The sequence below is a fragment of the Anser anser genome (assembly GCF_964211835.1).
Source record: "Anser anser genome assembly, chromosome: 5".
Lineage (NCBI taxonomy): Eukaryota > Metazoa > Chordata > Aves > Anseriformes > Anatidae > Anser > Anser anser.
Window position 1 is genome coordinate 43967592 of NC_139725.1, and position 18303 is coordinate 43985894.

Here is an 18303-nt window from a genome sequence, read left to right on the forward strand (position 1 = left end):
GTACACTCCAAAGTACATCTTTAATAGCTACTGCTTCTTTGCTCATAGAAGCTTTATTGCATTCATGTTTTGTTGGAAAGTCTGTAGTTTGGTTTCTCATATGAAGACATTCACTTGCTTTAAACAGAAGACAAAGGGAGTGATTGCATAGTGAAAAGTTTATTTAAAGGGAATAAGTTCCAATATACTATTACAAATCAGCCACAACACATTAAATATAAACAATACAAACCAAGCCCAGAAGGAATGCAAGCACGCCATAAATATGTCTTCACATGTGCCCTTCAGCAAGAGAGAGTCAGTGCCACCTCTCGTTGAAATATCCTGTTCTCCACTTAAAACTCATCTCTTGGGAGGAGATGAAAAGCAACAGGTTGGTGCAGAGAACTCAGTTTTGAGATTACAGGACATCATAAATATATCACATAAATAAGGACTTACAGACAACCATTACAGTTCACAAGAATATACATCTGGGGGAAAAAAAAAAGGCAAAAAAAAAGCATGACCAGCTACAAGACACTCTCCATTGCAAGACTATGCTAACAGCCTGGAGCAGCGAGTTGAGAGCAGATTGTTTCACCCTGAGGTGAGCAGTTAGTCACTTGGGCATCCTGGAGGTTGCACAGAGATCATCACCAACTATTTAGTTTCTGAGAACAGTTCCTAAACTTCAAGGATTTTACTTGGCAAAGCCTCTTTAGCTCTGAACTTAGTGGTTTGGCATCCAGCTTCTTTTGTAAGGGACTTGACTCACCAGTCCAGATGGGCTTAAACTAGATAACCCTAACCAACAAATCACAGAAGTCTTCTTCTCCCTGCGTGATAAAGGGTACGTATTTCTTGTGATGATGCTTCTGAGAAAGCAACATGTAAAATTCAGAACAGAATACAGAAATGTCAAGTGGAGTCAGGTTCACTCAGCCCGATGATCTGTCTTCAGCTGCAACAGCACAAGTGTTTCAGAATAAGATGCCAGAGACTCTTTGGAGGCAAATGTGGAATAGTCCCACAGAAAATTCTCCTCCTAGCACAATGTGTTTGAACGCTGCAGTTTGATGTATGCTCTAAAACCTTACAGTTAGTTTGTATTTACTGCAAATGCACTTATTTAGATGACTTAGCACTTTGACTCCAGCTTAACTCCTGGCTTCTTTCACAGTCCAATTAGCTAACATACTTAACAAGATCGGTTCACAGTTTTCCATTCTACCAATTCAGATGTTCTGCTACATCTACATGACATTAGTCATCACATCCGATATTTTTCCCAGATATGAGAATTGGAGAAATTTCTCTCCCACTTGGAGATCATAAAAACTTTGTTACTTTGGTCTCAATACACATGAGCACACACCCCTCAGCACTGGATTCAGATGCTTCTTAGGGAAAATGGTGAATGGCCACAAGGAATGCTATCTATGTCTATCTATCTAGTGTTTTTCTGGTCCTCAGGCTTAGCATCAGCATATCAAAAGGAGTTGTCCTCTGGTGTTCCCCGATATCTGACAGCAGCATATGATTTCCAAAGGCAAAGATCCTATGGTGCCAGAAAACTCAAACACAATTTTACTACTCATCTTACAGCAACAAGGCAGTCTAACAAACAGCTTAAATCTCCAGGAACAGCCTACTGGGGCTCTCCTTGCTTGACTTCAGTTAGTGCTTCCCCTGTACTTGAACGGGCAGAGAAATAGGGAGAAGAAACCCCTTGGCTTAATGACATCTATGGCTCTTATTTCAGACATGATCCCTGCTCCTAAGGCACCTTGTGATAAATCCTCCTCTATAGAGCTGTTTTCGTTGGGGTAGTGAAACAAGGAAGAAGGGTATAAGCAGTGGGGTTAAAAAAAAAAAAAAGGGAATTCATTTAGGGATTCATCCTCTACCCCAATTCTCAGCTCACAAGAATGAGTACTACTTTCAGCAACTGGACGTGTGACAAGGGTCACCTCTAGCCCACCCTGCCAGGTCCAGCAGCACAGCAACTGGCCCCACTGCAGGCCGTACGCAGTTACGTGCACACAGTTACAAGGAGACAAGTGCACAGGACGGAGCCAAAAAGAAAAGAGTGTGGCTACCTTTTAGACCGAGTTGCATAGTAACTCAACTTTCATCTTAGCACCTTAAGTCAGTCAACTAAGCTCTTTCTCTCCTTAGATTTAAGCACACATTTTCATCTTATCTGTTTGTGTAAACGGCTCATTAGCAATATTAATTTACATAACTATTAAATGGGTCCCAAACCTTAATTTGCAACTAGCCTATGCCAGACACCAATAATCTTTCACATGAATCCATATTGCAGGCCTCCAAAGAGTTTGTGAGTAAATTCAATCAGTAATGTGGTCCCTGATTAAGCAATTTTAACTCCTCAGTGAAGTGCATACATTTTAAACTCCTGCTGCTACACTACTGCTAAGGGGGAAAATAAGAGAAAACAATGGGTAGCTTATGACCTTCTTTGACATTAAAAAATGTCCAACAGATTGTAACAATTATTATAAATAACAATTATACAACCTAATTTTTATGCAAGTCCTATGCTACAGGACTGTCTAATGTCTCTGGCTGAACACCCGTATCTTATTTTTAGATCTAAATTATATTCGAAACAAAATGGAAAACAATTTTGTGCTTTCACAAAAGCAAACCCAATTTAAAAAAAAAAAAAGACTGTTTGCAAAATGCAAAAGAAGCTTATCCCTTAATTAAGCTTTTTGAATTTCTAGACACAATCTACTGGAAGAAGAAACACATTTTTTAAAACTGATCTGAAATCTTCCTTCAGGAGAAAAATAAGAAATTTTCCTTTCTTGAAGATTAATTTCCCTCTCTGAAGTGCAACTGCCTTTTAAATTCATTTTTCTTTCTAGACCCAAGGTCTAGTTCCATAGGTCTCCAATTAAAATAAGAAGGGCTTCCATCGCTGCCTCAGCAGATAGCAGGATTAGATACAAGTCCAGGAGACACAGAAGGCAGAAAAAAAGACACATGAGAAATAAGATTACTTCTTTGAACCAACTGTGGGTTCAATTTTGAATAAGAATAGCTGCTGTTAATCACTAGCCATGCAGCCAAGCTAGTGAATTTATCAGAAAATGAATAAAGACTACATATCCTTCCAAAGAGAAGTTGTCACTTGGATAATGAATGGTATTTGAATACCTGAGAAACAACATATTCACGTAATGTGGAAATTCAAGAATAAACAAAGAACAATTATCCTGTACAACTGTGAAGCTTCTGTTTCCTGCAGATGAAATATTCCATGTCTAAAACTATTTTGTGTTCTTAAGAGATACCAGATACATCTGGGAAACCTAAGTAGCAAAATAACACACAGCAAACACTTTCAGTTCCACTGCAGCAGGCCTATTTATGGGCACGGCGTGTTTGCAGGACAGGCACATACGGGTTGGGATGACGTACCATATTCAATGCTACTGTTAAGCTTAAGTCAGTGGGACTAGGAGATCGGGACAGTTCCAAACAAGTGACCTGAGCCTCATTAAAAGGTTGTCCCATGCTTCAGAAAGCTAGAACTGAGCAATAGGATCACCATCTACAAGGCAACTTATCTCCACTAAAACCACTAATACCTTGATAACTTGCACATAGTATTTGTTTCCGGAAGCAGCCAGAACTGGTAGCGAGGCAGGCCTCATTAACCTCTTACAACATGACAAAATGTATTTTGAATCGTGATATAAGCAAAATATAGATGGTGTGTGGGGGGGAAGTGGCTGTGAATTAGCAATATGGAGGCCACATTATAGGGGCAACAGTTCTTTAGTGGTAATAACCCACTAGTACAGAGTAAATTGTATAACTGAGGGTCAATAATTCTAGAAAATCTAATGTGTGTACAGGTCAAAATTCCCTTTGTGATAAAATATATCCTAATTAGAAAGTGGAGCAGGTGCCAGACTGTGCCTCATGCATTAACCAGCAAGTGCACACAGCACCCTGCAGATCATATGAGAAAGGACCAAAGGCAGTCATCAAGTGGGGTGACACTGACATTTTTGGTCAGACAGACCAAAAGGCCTTTTCTGTCGTCTTCTGCTTAGTGTCTAAGAACTTGATAGGCAACAGAAGAAAAAAGGGGAGAACCTTATGCAAGTTGCTCAGGCCTGATTCAAGTGCTGTACAAAGGCTGTAGCATGGTCCTTTGTCCATGGAATAGTCCTCCCCAGGCTGCTAAATGAAAGATCACCTTACTCTGGCACATACCAAATCCTACTGTTCTACCTCCCTGTAAGATTGTCCTGTGCTTCCCTCTACTTGAATAATGCAGCTTTGCAGTTCCCCTCTTGCCAGGTTCTCTCTCTCCTTTGAGAAAGGTGACTGCTTTTCCCTCCATCACAGGGCCCAGAGTGGCAGCAGCTCTGCTGCTTACCCTGATCAGCTCTGCTCCCTGCCTGCTCACCCTGAAAGTAATTGTGATCCAACCAGTCTTCTGGTTTCCATTCTCCTGTGCTCCCAGCTCCGGCTGCTCCACTGTAAACTTCTCTCTCACACCTTCTTGATCTCCTAAGTGCTCTGGGGTAGTGAAAAAGTAAGCAGAGATAGTAAAAAGAAGAGCTTGAATATAGAGCAAATTGCACAGCATTACCATATAGCCTCAATAGGAAATATGCAGCCCTCCTAGGAGAGTTAAATCTTTGGCTTTAACTACCCAAAAATCATTTTGTCCATCGTTCCCTCTCAATAGAAGGAATGGACCAAGTAGAGGTGCTTTACCTGGAGGATTTAAAAATAAAACTCAGAACTCTACTAGAATCACCATGCAAACAGCCATTTTGTGTCTCTGCAAAGAGGTATCAAAATGTAAATACAGCAGTATTCTTAAAAAGAGCATGATTTTAAGTTAAAAGTAGTAAAATAAACACCACTTACAGATAAATGTGATTTAAAATTAATCTCCAAAGGATTAACTTAATCCTTGTTCAACTCTGCCAATACTCGAGCAGAAAGTGATTACTAATGCCATCGCCAGCCACCAAAACAGGCAAGGAACTCCCTCCTTTACCACATGGCCAGGGTTTGCAATGGCCTAGCTGATTCTGGTTTACAGAAAGGATTGGTTAAATTCCATCCCTTTTGATTTTCTGAGCAGAGATACTCTTTTGCAACAATACCTTTGTAACAGAAATAGCAGCTGACAAACTACACTTCCCTGGGGAGCATTTTCCTTGCTACATATGCTATTATCCAGCTGGCAGCAATACCAGTGAACAAACATGCTGCTACTGAGAAACATTTCCTGTATATTTATTGGTTGTATCCTAGCCGTTTTGTACTTATTCAACACAGCAGTAAATCATTTCTTCTGTTTTACATCTGGATGACAGGAGGGGAAAAAAAATAAAAATCTTTTGGTGGTCACTGGAGCTTTAATCACAACTTTTATATCCCTCTAATCAACAGACGCAACATCCAAATCTTAATCCATAGGAAAATCTTCCTATGAACTTCTAGGTGTGCGCCTTCCTCCACAGCTCCCACACCCTGTCCTAACCCTACCGTAGGCTGGGGCTGGCTGTTGTTAGCACGACCTGGCCACCAGCACTGGCTGCCACCGGCCACGCTGCATCCCCTCCCATGAGAATGAAGGAAGCACTGGCTGCTGGTGACATTAGCGGTGGTAGGTGATAACATATCAGTGGTTAGGAGACAAGCCAGCCATGCTTTTGGCTCACTGCAGCTGACAGCTGCCCTCTAGTGATCCAGATGCAGCAGAAGAGTCTAAAGAACTATTTACAAAACAGTAACGTATCAAGAATATTTTGACTTCATTTCGTACCAGTGCAACAGAACGAAACCGTGACCACCTGAACCTGGCCTCCAGGCATTTACTGGCTACAACAGAGGCCCAGCCGGATGCCCGCACAGAGCAGGACTTGTGAAGTTTTACAGAAAGAACAGCTGCCCATGGACAACCAGAGAGTCACAGCCACCTTTCTCCACTGGGACAGCCGGGAAGGAGGATGCGAGGAGAAACCAGGTTGTGTCTGCAGAGGAGGTGGCAGAGTTGTGCCTTGGTTCTGTCACACAGCAGTGCCCATCGGGGAGTACCAGGGCTGGGCGGCAGCCTGCCACGCTCAGTACTGCCTGCCTGCCATCCCTGCCCCTTCCCATCCCTTCAGCTAGTGTAATAGACATGAAAGAACAGAGTCTTATTGCGGAGGAGAGAGTAGGAGTTATCGAATTTCAGCAGGTAGATGCCCTCGCCTGGGTAGTCATGGCTGCCTGCCTGCACCTCCCGATGGCTGTCCCTTCGATACACAGGCATGATCTCTCCGTAGCGGTTCCGCAGGTAGCTTTTGGAGCCCCTCTCCACATCGCCCACAGGGGCAAGTCCTGAATGGGAGAGAGCAGAGAAGTAGGACAGAGCCTGTTAATCTACTAGATAGTCCAGAAAAAGATAAGACCAGATTACAGAGACACACAAATACATGGAGGGCTAACTACGATAGCATTACACATGGTGTCTGCCCTGAGCTCTCTGCCAATACTACTAACAAAGACCCACTTTCCTTACCATGGCAAAGGGCGTGCTGAGGAACAGTTCTCTTGGGAAGACAGTATACACCTGCCTGCCAGATTGGTCTCCTCTCCCTGGACTTACCTTCTAGCCAGCTCACTCCTTTTATACGTGCCACAACAGGGACTCCAAAAAGCGCTCCACCGATATGGACGTGGAGCAAAGGAAAGGCAGGAAAGGTCTTAGCTGTAACCTCACTGTGTTTGTACATCCTTGATTCACTTCTCCAAGAATAAATTCCTCACATAGGAACTTATATACTTTGGAGAACTTGCAAGAATAATTTCAGACAATAATCCCCCAGCTGCACTAGTCACAAATACACTTAAGACAAAGAATAGGTAACATGCTTCTCACAGCTACAAGGACACAGGCAGCAGTCCTCCCAAGTGCAGTCAACAGGAGCACCTGATATACTGGGAAAAAAGACACAAACAAACAACAAAACACACACACACAAAAAAAAAAGAACCTTTTTGCTCCCACCTGCCACCAGAAATTTCTCAGCCTCAGAGGCTGAGCAAAACACTCAAGTTAAAGTTTCAGACCCTAATCTCATTATCGGCTGGAAGCTGAACAAGTGATTTCTGATTTATTTTTCGGTGTGTTGAATTTCAGGAATGTTCTTGGAGAATAACAGCCACTGACATATGCTAGAGCAGGAAGGGTTAAATGCTTTCTCATTACAGCCTAACCAAAACCCAAAAGGCTGCAGAGATAAGCAGTCTGGGTAAGCAAAGTAGATGGAAATTACAGCATCTGACAGACATGCAGCAGCATGGCAAGAAGCATCACAAATTAACCTTCATGAGCTTTGCACCAACCTTCAATTTCTTCTTCCTCCTCCTCATCCTCCTCATCACTGGATTCGCTGACCTGAACAGTAATGGCAGTGCTAGTAACAGTGGTCCAGTCAAAATAGACTCCAAATCCAATGTCGTAGTCATCTGTAGCAAACTCCCAGCAAAGACGTTTCCCATCAGGATGGGTTGGCACACGGACTGTCACCACCTCGCCTCGCTTCACCACCATCCTAGCATTCTTCTCCTTTCCCATCTTGGTTTTGAATTCCTTCATCTTCCCCATGGTCCATGTAGTGGGTGGAGCCAGAGGGGGAGGCTGAGCTGAGACAAGGGAGAAAGATCAGCAGCTCATCTTACTTTTCACTGCCGACAAACTGTTACATGAAAACAGCGAAGCTATTTCTGATAAGGCTCTCTTATTCTGGAGCCTGCTCCCAGAAGCAGATGTGAAGTTTTCGCACAACACTAGCCAAGAACCCACGCTTCCAGCAGGAGTCAGCAGTGCCCCTGACACAGCCTCCACTCTTCTCTGGCCAAGGCAGGCACTGGCACTTTAAAAGTGCCCACAGAGTCATTGACAAGCGTTGTCCTTTCAGGCCTCACCTTTCCTCTGCTCCCCAAGGAGGTCTGCAGTCTCCAGCTCAGCTGAAAGGATATCCACAGCACCAGTGTGATCTGACTGAATCATGACTATATCCCCTCCTCCTTGATGTATGTGGTAGTTGGTCATTCGAACAACAGCTTCCTGCACAAAGCACAGAGTCACAAAGATTATCACAACAAGAAAGTCCTCAGCTGGACTTAAAACAAATCAGTAATAATCTAAGAATCTTTCTGAAGTCAAGTCGGATCCTGCAGAAGCTTCTGTTAACAGCTGAAAAGAAACAGCTGGTTCTAAGGCACCTCTGCATTATTCCCCTCCACAGCACCAAATTCATAAACTCTGGAGAAAAATATGCTGCATTAATGTCACAAATTACAGACCCCTCAGCCTCCCCAGGAGTCTGGGCAGGCACATGTTTGCATCTGCCTCGGAGCTAACTGTCATCTTTCAGCAAAGCAACCAACAGCCTTGCAGATTTAGAGGACTACTCTTGGAAAGCACTCCCAAGGCACTGTCTCTCTAGGGAGAGCTTTTCAGCTCTGTCTGCATTTAGACTGCACCACAATCACAATGACATTCACTGCATCCTGAGTAAAGGTCCATCTGGTTTATTAGGGCCAGCCCTCCCTCCTAATGTATAAAAATGCACAGCTCCTGAGCTGCATGATACTTGCAAAGTATTTCCCAAATGTATTTGTAGTGCAAACAAATTGGCTGCTCACCAAAAGAAACAAAAGATGGCAGATTCCCTTCAGCTCCTTCTCCCATAAATCTGCAAGAAGGGAATCCCCAAAAGACCCAGACAAGACACAGAAGGTGAAAATAACCTTGAAGCCTTAACAAGCCAAAAACTGCAGGGAAGTAAGGACTAGCCAAAGACACAAGGGATTTCACAAAGCTGATGGATAACTTTTACTTCCCACTAACATACAGAAGAAATATAACTGAATCTATGTTAATATTATTTTCATACTAACACAGTCCCTAAAGCCTCAGTCCCACAGTGATTAAGCACAGCAGTAGGGTGGAAGAAATGTCGCTGCACCTCCTTTTCTTTCTTTTGAAGGTAAGAAACACCCACTTACCTCTTTGGTGGGCTGGGTTTGGTCAGGCAGCTTCTCTTCTAATTCAGCCGCTTCCTGGTCCTTCAAAGTGCAACCTTCTTCCTTCGAATCCTCTGTCACTCCGACACTCACAGGCGACCTAATCTGCGACCTCTCAGAGGAAGAGAGCACTACAATTTAGCACTTACACCCAGGGTACGAGTGGCAGAGCTCAGCCATGACAGCGCTCACTCCGCTCTGCAACTGGAATTCAAGGGGGCAGGAGGCATCCAGCTTCCTGTGGTCAGCGCCCACCACCTGTGCAAAGAGCCCTCCGACACCCCACTTCTGCCCTCATCTCCACAGGAGGAACTCTGTACGAAACACTAACACTGTACGAAGCACAGAAATCAGCAGTAACTTTTTCTGCTGAAGAAAGGACAACTTCTGCTATGCCAGCTAGTACATGGCACCTGTATATTCCATCACAGGCCAGCTGGATCAACGAAAGGATTCGAAACAGTTTGGACAGCCATCCTGAAAATGCCCTCAGTTTAAGTGGTCCATCACAGGTTTCCCATTAGCAATCCCAAGAAATACAGAGAACACACAGGTCCCTCTCTGCTGTGTCCAAATATGCTACACAGACAAGCAAGCTGTAAGACATACAATGGCAGCACAAGAATAAAGAGGTCCAAGATCTGCACTGTGACAAGAGGAGACGGACATGTCAGAACAAAAAAGAAAGGTACAAAGAAGTAAAAGAATGAGCAGGAAAGGAAACAGCAACCTTGACGTTCTTTCTCTTGTGAACATTTTTCTAAATTACTGTTTAAAAAACAACCTCCTGCATATTGTATTTAACTGGAAAGAGTTGTCATCCCAAATGAACTCAAATGGATGCCAGAACAAGTCTTCTCTGACATACTGTTAGACACTATGCGAAACCTCCATGAGAAGCAACCCAGTCTTTAGTAACAGTCTCCTTTTGGAAAAGTGAAGCCTTCTCTCAGCACTACAAGACTAATGTAAACTGCCTCGGTCTGAAGGATTGTAAGTGTGAGAACACAGAAGTAATGAAAACTACATACATATTTCCTCAAATTTCTCCTTTCACAAAGGACAAATATTCTCATTAACAAGAGATCAGACTATCAGTCTAGCCTGGAATAGTTAATTTATTTATTTTTTAATCGCAGCTCAACTCAGAGACATTCCGTGCTGCATCTATACAGGTGACCAGAACAGGGCAAATGTGGCTTTTGTTTCCAGATCTGTACTCTGACTGGAAGAATGTACAAGCTCTGTAAGCAGATCTACAAATAAAATGTTCAGCCAATTCCTCTTCAAGTAACCCTTTTGGACCGTCCCCCTTCCTTTCAAAGGAGATTCGACTTACACAATTTATCAGGTAACATCCATGAGTATCCAGCATCTACTTTGGCCATTCCGCTCACAGACTACATTCATTCTTCAAAGAAAATTAAAGGATGTAGTAAAGAGTGATATAAGAACACATTTGGAGTCAAGAAAGTTAATATCAATGTCATTTGCATCAAGCCAAGATGACATCAAACTGCTATTTTAGTAACTAGGGTCATTGGTTGATTTTTTTTTTCATTTTCATAATGAGGTCGTTATTTAATGAATAGTGTGATCTTCCGTCTGACAAATTTAACTTGCAAATTTCTAAAATTGTGTCGCATGCAACACATGCATGCTAGTAAATGAAAACTCGACTGCATGCAGCGTTTGTGCTTGCAGCCAGCAGACTGACCACAAGCACCATCTGCCCAACAGGTAATAACAAGCCACACAGCTGATAAGGTGGTTGATCAGCAGCATTAAGGGAAGTGCGATGTGAAAGACGAAGGGTGGAGAAGAAAAAACAAACAACACTGTCAAAAAACAGCAAAATGCATTTTCTAGCTCAGCTTTCACCAGAACTATACACGGTGGAAATGCCTAATTATTAAGCCGTCCTTCAGAATGCACAGAGAAAATTTCCTGCTGAATGCTCGTTAGTTCTTGTTGACTACAAAACCTACCAGCGTTCCCTCCAACCTGACTGAATCTGTGATCCGAAAAGGCGAGCCATGAACTGCACTTCGCTATTTCATGGGCTTTAAAACAACCTTAAGCCTACACGAACAACTCCTCCTCCGCTGATTCCAGTATATACTGCCCGAAAGCCGACAACTGCCTCCTGTCCCCTCTCTCCACCTCCACGGAGCCAGCTCTCAGGCAGCGGAGGCGGCGGGGTGAAGGGGCCGCCACGCGTGGGCCGCGCCGCACGGGAGCGTTTCCTACCCGCACTGCGAGGCGCTGGGCTCCGAGGACTCCGCCGGCCGGTCCGCGAGCTCCGTCCCTCGGGCTGCATCTTCGTTTTCTAACGACAAACAGAGCACGCGGGAGGGTGAAACACCTCGCGGTGCTCACAGGCGCTCGGGCAGGAGGGAAGCTACACCCGAACGCCGGCAGGGTCGCGCGGCTGCGGGACGGAGCGCCGCAGGCTGCGCCCAGCGTCCTGCGGGACGAGCGCCTTTAATCGCCTCGCCCGTGAAAAAGGGAGCCCCAGGACTGAGGCGTTCCCGGCGCAGAACCGCTCTCCGAAGCCGGGTTAACGCAGAAGGAGCCAAGGCCGGACTCGGCAGCGCGGCTGGGAGCCCCCGGGCCGCCACCACGAAGCCTCCGCGGCGGCTCCTGCGCTGCCCCGAGCCCCAGGCCCCCGCCCAGCACCCTCCCGGAGGGCCCCCTGCGCGCCCCCGGCCCCAGCTCGCCGCCCCCGCCCCGTACCTGAGGGGCCCCGGGGCCGCCGCTCCCCGCCGCGGGGGCCGCTGATGCCGCCCGGCGCCCCGGCGGCCGGGGGCTCGAACCGGGGTCCTGAGGCGGCGGCGGGCGGCACGTCCGACATGGGCGCGGGCGGCCCGGCGCGGAAACGGCCGAGCGGAGCCGAAGCGCCCTGCCGGAAACAGCCGAGCGGCGCCGGGGCAGGGACGGCGCGGGGCGGCCGCAGGAAGTGCGGGTTGCCACGGGAACGGGGAGCCACGGAGCCCGCCGCGGGGCCCGCCCGGCCCGGCCCGGCCTGGAGCGCCGCGGAGGTGGCCGAGTGGGTGGCGCGGCTCGGCTTCCCCCAGTACGAGGTGCGGGGCCGCGGGGCCCGCCAGCGCGGCGGGGGTGTGTGTGTGTGTGGGGGGGGGGAGCCCGCGGCTGACCCGCTCCGTTTCCCCCCAGGAGTGCTTCAGAGCCAACGGCATCACCGGCCGCCGCCTCGTCCTGGTGAACTGCAGCAGCCTGCCCGCCATGGGCCTCACCGACTTCGGCCACATGCAGGTGCCCCGGCCTGTTCGCCGCCCGCCCGCCCGCCTCGGCGGGGTGCTCGGGCAGAGAGCGGGCCCGAAACTGGGCAAACAAATCCCTCAGGCACACGGAGGTCTGACGAGTCCTCGGGTGTAAATCCGCGGAGGCCGCGTGCCGCCTCTCCGGCATGCCAGAAGTACCTCAGGAGTGCTTGGCCTTGCTGTTAGCCTGCATTCCTCCTCTGACCCCACAAAAATCCCTAGCAAGGTGCACATGGCCTTCCTAGAAGCTCCCTCAGAATTTCTTTTTAGTAATTTTCCACTTGCTGATCTGACTTGATTTGTGGAGCATCTGTAAATCTGGTCAGCTTTAACATGCAGCAACTGAAGGGCAGCTCTCAAGCAGCAGAAGGTCAATTCGTTATTGCTTCCTTGTTTTATGCCCTGCTGAACACAAACAACATCTCTGCCTCTTCCCTGTTTTATAAACATATAATTTTCCTTTCAAGCCATCTTTTCTCTAACAAACAACAATGCTTAAGCTCTTAGCTATAGTTTGGCCTTCCAAAGATTCCTGAAGGTTTAGAAAAGAATCATTTCATATCTAAAATATGTGTATGACATTTTTCTATCCTTTTATATTCATTGAGTTTTCACTAGAACCATGATGGAGGAGCATATTCTTGGATCTTTTATTGCCTCATTTAGGGGTGATAATAGGAAGCAAGAAACCTTACCTAAACAGCTCATTGCCTAAGTATTACAGCTCAGTATTTGAAACACGCTGAAGTTTACTCTTCATTAAATCACACTGCTTTTCTACGGAACAGTGTAATTATATTAAAATCAGCAGAAGTGTAGTGGTATAAGATATTAGAGATGCTGTTTATGAAGTTTGGGTTAACACCAAAACGGTAAAGGACCCACTAAAACTTCTAGCTTTTGTGATTATTATGTTTTGGTCTACTTCCCATTATAGCTCCAAACCTCAGCCAAAGCAGGCTTTAGCCAAAGGAGATGTGGATTTTTGAAAGAGGTCGTGCACATGACTAAACTGTGGAAGCAGCACAGGTGTTGCCTATGTTTTACAGAGTGTAAAATGGAGAAATTAATAACAATTTGTCTTTCTCTTTCCTGGGATCTGTGGTTTGACTGCTGTGGCTTGCAGTTACCACACCCTTAAAGTCAGTAAACACAACAGCTGAAGATAAATGCTAGCAAAGAGGTATCTAACAATTAGCATGTGCCCTACAAAGCAGTAATCATCAACAGAGAAGTGCAAGCTTAGGTTTGTTTGAACGGTTCTGAGAGATGTTTCAGAGTCTTCAGTCGTGCAGGGATGGATCCACTGTCTGAATCACAGTCATCTACTGTTGGCTGTGGTTTTGGTTGTGCTGATCTCATGCTTCTCTTTAAATGCATTTTTCCCTTTGACATCAAGCTGTAATCTAGTCTCTTGCAAAGTCAAACAGCTGTACCTTGAATCCAAACAGAGGGTAACATAGGCCTTTGTCGCCAAAGAAATCTATATACCAAAAAGCACTTTAAAATAAGAAATGTAGAAGGAAACCTAGATAAAACCACTTTAGGCTGATTTATGTTGTTGATATTAGCAGAGATGGAGCTAATACAGAAGGATCAGCAGGAAATCTGATTTGGGATCAAAAGGTACTAGGTTTGAGCAGGAGTCTCAGTTCAAAGCATGTGTGCATACACCTGGTGGTCAGAGCCTTCCGAGCCTACAGAGCATAAACACAGAGACCTGGCGTGAGGTGTGAGCTCAGACTGCAACAGTGTGACTGCAGTGAGCATCAGCATCCCTGTGAGGTCCTCAGAGCTCTATGAAAAGAGGAGCAAAGAGAAAAATAGCAACTCAAAATCATGTAATGGAACTAAGACAAGCCCAGGAATAAAACTGAGGTTTTGCTTCAGCTGCAAACTAACTTTGCTTTAGTTGCAGGCCTGTCTTTTGTTCCTGTTTTCAGTATCGGCTGAGAAATTGAAACTGACCACACAAGTAATCCTAAAAGGGAAAATGTAATGGAAAGTTCAACAGATAAAACAGGTCCAAAATCCTTACAGATGTTTCCTGGAAGAGCAAAGCTCTTCACAGAATAAGGACAAGACTCTGGGTCACAGATGGGAAAAGTTATCTGGTTTTAAAAGAAAGGTGGTATCCAATTGCATTTTTTTCAGGGGTTAGAAGGGATAATTTACCAAATCGTAGTACTTTGACAAAGCAGTTTGATTCTGCTAGAACTGATTCATTAATGCCATTCTTTATCAGTGCAAGTTGACTTAAATTTCATTTTCTTCCTTCTCCTCCTCCGTAATGGAAACCACAGAGGGACTGGAGGCTGCATTTACTGAGCCAAGTCATTTGTTTCGCATTGTGATTTACAGTTGCTTTCCCCAGAGGACACAAGGTAGAAGTTCAAATAACCAGGGAGAGAGAAAATCTTTATGCTCCAATGAATAGAGTATGAGCACTGCTTTATTATTCTAGAGCACCAAAAAGCAGTTTCACCACTACGCTGAACAATCTTCAGTCTTTGTTTGAAATGGAATATGCCACCAAAAACATTGATCAGCACCACAAGTTTGCCTGTTGGTCAGAGTCGAAGGCATCAAATCGCAGTGGTGATTTTTTCCAGACAGCCACCTTAAAGAGTATTTCTAGTGCAAGCAGACACAACCTTTGTAGTCAGTCATTCACACTTGCCAAAGGTGGCAAGTGTTTTATATGCTTTTTAATCCTTACCCTCACATTGGGATACAGAGATTTTGTATGGTGGTTGTTTAACAGCTGAGAAACACTAAGCCACAGGCTAGAGAAATCAACTGCAAAACCTGTTATCTCTCCTGTAGAAACTTAAGAAGAAATTAATCAGAGCTAGAATAAGTGATAGCTGGCATAATTCAGCAAGCTGGGAAATGAGTCTCTTCCAGTAATGCTTTCTGAAGCTTCTAAGTGAATTAGGAACATCTGACAGACTTCAGTGGAACCTAGATGTTCTTGAAGACCATGCTCTACCCCGCTCTTTGTGTTTTCTAACTCTGCCCCGTTCGGCTGGAATCCAGGTTTGCAGAGCTCCGAGCAAACCGTGGCCCACCTGGGTCTGTCTGTAAGGGTGGACTGGAGCAGGTGCAAAGGTGAGGCCATAAACCTGTGCGCAGGGGCACACCAGGTTCCCAGTAAGAAATATCAGTGAAAGGCTGTAAACAGTCAAAACCCAGATAGTTACCATAGAAATTAGCATGATAGCATCGGTTCAGTGACACAGAAACATTTTGCAATTTAGGGGAAATGGCAGTTTGATACAGAACTCCATGTTACATTTTGTGAAGGCTACTCAGCGTGGGCAGGTGAAGTTACTGCTGGTTTTAATCCCACTGTACTGGTATTTTAAATGATATCAAAACCGCTGAAAATATCACTCCGGCGTTCTTTTGATTTCAGACAAGGTTCTTGAGAGTCAAGCCAAGGCTGGGGGAAGGTGTTGAGGAAATGCTGTGAAAGATGAGTAAAACCTTGAGAACTGCATTTCAAAGCCTCGGGCAGATCGGAAGGTTACGTTCTGAGAGGTGACTCAAAAATAACGGCACGTCTCTTCACTGACAGTGCCAGGTCCAGCTGGCTCTTACAGCCACTCACCCATGATTTGAGCAATACGGTTTATCGGTTTAATTAGTTTTTCCACCTCTTCTTCTGTGTATAGACTGTTGTTGACAATATAACTTAGCAAACAGCAATGTTTTTGCATTAGGCAGCATAGGCTCCAGCTCAGTCACCCGTAACTTGTTTGTTCTGCGAGCGCAAACAGGAAAGCCAAGCTAATTGTGCCACTAAAGAGAGCAGCTCTGATGCTATCACCCACAGCAAATCTGGAGAATGAGCGGTCTGCTCTCCTTTTACAATGTCACGCCAAGATCCTGGCCCTTCTGAATTGCAAATTCAAGAGTGAAAATGTTCCAAAATTAAGAAACTCGGTTCATTTTTCTGCTCAGTGAATAATATGAGATATTGCCCTATGAAGTGAGAATTTCTGATATTTTTGTCTTGTATTTCAGGTGATTTCACGACATGTGAGGGAGTTGCTGGGGATCGAAGAGCCTGTCTTCAGCAGATCCATTGCCCTCCCGTACAGAGACAACATGGGCCTCTTCCTGGAGCAAAAGTCCCGATCAGGAGAGAAAGCAGATGCCCTCACTTTCTCACAGTTTGTCCAAGAAGCAGGCCTGGAGCCCTACAGCACAGTTCCTCCTCTGCAACAAGCCCAGACTGGGTTAGAGGCAGATGCTGTCCCTGTGTCGCAGGACACCCAGAGGCAGGATTAGAGAGTCACACAGCAGTTCCACCTTTGTAAGAAGCCCGGCTAGGACAGCAGTATATACCTTTATTACCTTGCAGTAGGGAGGTACAGTTCCACATTCTCCCCATAACGCAAAAGGCCAGTGCAGCTCTTAGCTGTTTGATTACAACACATCCCTACATCGCCTCTTTTCCACAAGGATTTTCTGCAGCCCTTCATTTGCTTCCAGGAGCTAAGAGAAGCAGAACCCATGAATCAGGCATGACTTTACCACTGTCTTTCATTTCTGTTTTATAGTTGATTAAATAAAACACAAAAAACACAACCACAGATGTATTTTAATTATCAGTGATCGATAACAATTTCACTAAAGCGCAAGTGAATAGATCTCTCGCAGGCTTTAGGGTCTGCAGACTGGGCTCGCTGTTAGACCCAGATGTAAGACAAATAGCCTATACAACAACTGGTATACATTCATGGTGCCTGCTGCTGTCAGTGATCTGGAGGGGCTTAGTTAGAACATAAACAACCAATCCCTGTCCTCACCACCGAAGTGATTTCCTGTGAGACAGAACCCGGCAGTGGTTTATCGTAGTGAACAGTACTGCCACACGAGGCAGGAAGTATGAGAGAATACTGAAAGCTAAACCAGAGAAGTTAGGGAATGAAAAATGATTTGTCCTGGGTGGATCTAGACAGAATACCTAGTTAAATGTTTTTTTCCCTGAAGTACCACGGAGTCTGTAATGGTGGGGGGACTTTAATTTTACAACCTATCTAGAACATGTACTGTCACCAGCAAGGAAGTACGAGTAAGTGTCGATTAAAGCCTGGCTCAACAGAAAGAGTGCTTCTGACTAAATCATCACTATTTTGTTTGGTGACAAAGCCTTGCTTGAGATCCCCCATGGGGAAGAAAAAAGAAAAGGACAGGGCCCAATCCTGATTAGTTATTTAGACCAAGGCTGTAGCCAGTACAAAGCAACTGTAATTCAGTTTTCCGCTGGAACTGCAACAGAAACCAGTGAAGCTGTATCAGGTCATAGTCCGAGATGACTGTGTGATAAGTAAGTTAAGACTAAAATAAGGCAAGATTTGGGCAGTCAGGAAAAAAACAAGTTTACCAAGCAGTCCGGTGTATAAAACTTGTAAAAGCAAATGCATAGATAAGGTTGTTGGCTGGAACATCTTTTAAGGAGTTCAAGAACAAATAGTGCTGCTTCTCTCAATCCTCAGTCCAGTCTGAGGCAGCAGTCATTGTCGTATTCCACAGCTGTCCAACAAGACCTTTGTTCTCTAGCAAAGCCATCCTTAGCAATTTATTCACAAACACGCTTAGGCTTCAAGTACATGGAGAGGTGGTTCTTGTCTCAAAAGGTGGAAATCAAGAGATCTCAGTGCTGATACATTAGTAAAAATGCTGTTTTTATGCTTGGCAAAGCTGCAGATTGATGCAAAACAGAGTGTTTCAGAACAGAGGAAAAAGAAGGAAAAGAATGTAATTCTAGTGTATAATCTTTTATAAGAGAAAATCTCCATCAATAGTTTGTATTACAACTGAGCAATGGATAAATAAATGTTTATTAGCTTTTTGGCATTATTTTTTTCCCAGCAATACAAAGTCCTTACAGTCTGTTCCTCTACCACATAAAACTGCATGAGTCCAGGAAGGGGAAATGATGGAAGAGGGT

At 45.0% G+C, this 18303-nt stretch overlaps 2 protein-coding genes across 2 annotated transcripts; one reads left to right on the forward strand and one right to left on the reverse strand.

Annotated features, from left to right (window-relative positions):
• Positions 1 to 143: 143 nt before the first annotated feature.
• On the reverse strand, positions 144 to 12010 carry TMED8 (transmembrane p24 trafficking protein family member 8). The gene is made up of 6 exons (XM_083837987.1): positions 11797 to 12010; positions 11311 to 11389; positions 9043 to 9172; positions 7957 to 8098; positions 7375 to 7674; positions 144 to 6366 (listed from the first exon to the last, which is right to left on the reverse strand). Exons 1-6 carry the CDS (start codon positions 11912 to 11914, stop codon positions 6149 to 6151), a joined length of 987 nt encoding a protein of 328 aa, XP_083694113.1. The 5' UTR covers positions 11915 to 12010; the 3' UTR covers positions 144 to 6148.
• Positions 11913 to 18200, forward strand: SAMD15 (sterile alpha motif domain containing 15; the record flags this gene model as incomplete). The annotated part of the gene is made up of 3 exons (XM_083840296.1): positions 11913 to 12143; positions 12235 to 12333; positions 16371 to 18200. 3 exons carry the CDS (start codon positions 11913 to 11915, stop codon positions 16635 to 16637), a joined length of 597 nt encoding a protein of 198 aa, XP_083696422.1. The 3' UTR covers positions 16638 to 18200.
• Between the last annotated feature and the right edge of the window lie 103 nt (positions 18201 to 18303).

What these genes read in the sequence shown, in the direction of transcription:
- TMED8 (XM_083837987.1), bottom strand. Translation starts at nt 11,914, where the DNA reads ATGTCGGACGTGCCGCCCGCCGCCGCCTCAGGACCCCGGTTCGAGCCC. An exon ending in GCGGCCCCGGGGCCCCTCAG is followed by an intron (nt 11,390 to 11,796) that starts GTACGGGGCGGG and finishes GTTTGTCGTTAG; the next exon opens with AAAACGAAGATGCAGCCCGA. An exon ending in GGAGGAAGAAGAAATTGAAG is followed by an intron (nt 6,367 to 7,374) that starts GTTGGTGCAAAG and finishes TCTCCCATTCAG; the next exon opens with GACTTGCCCCTGTGGGCGAT.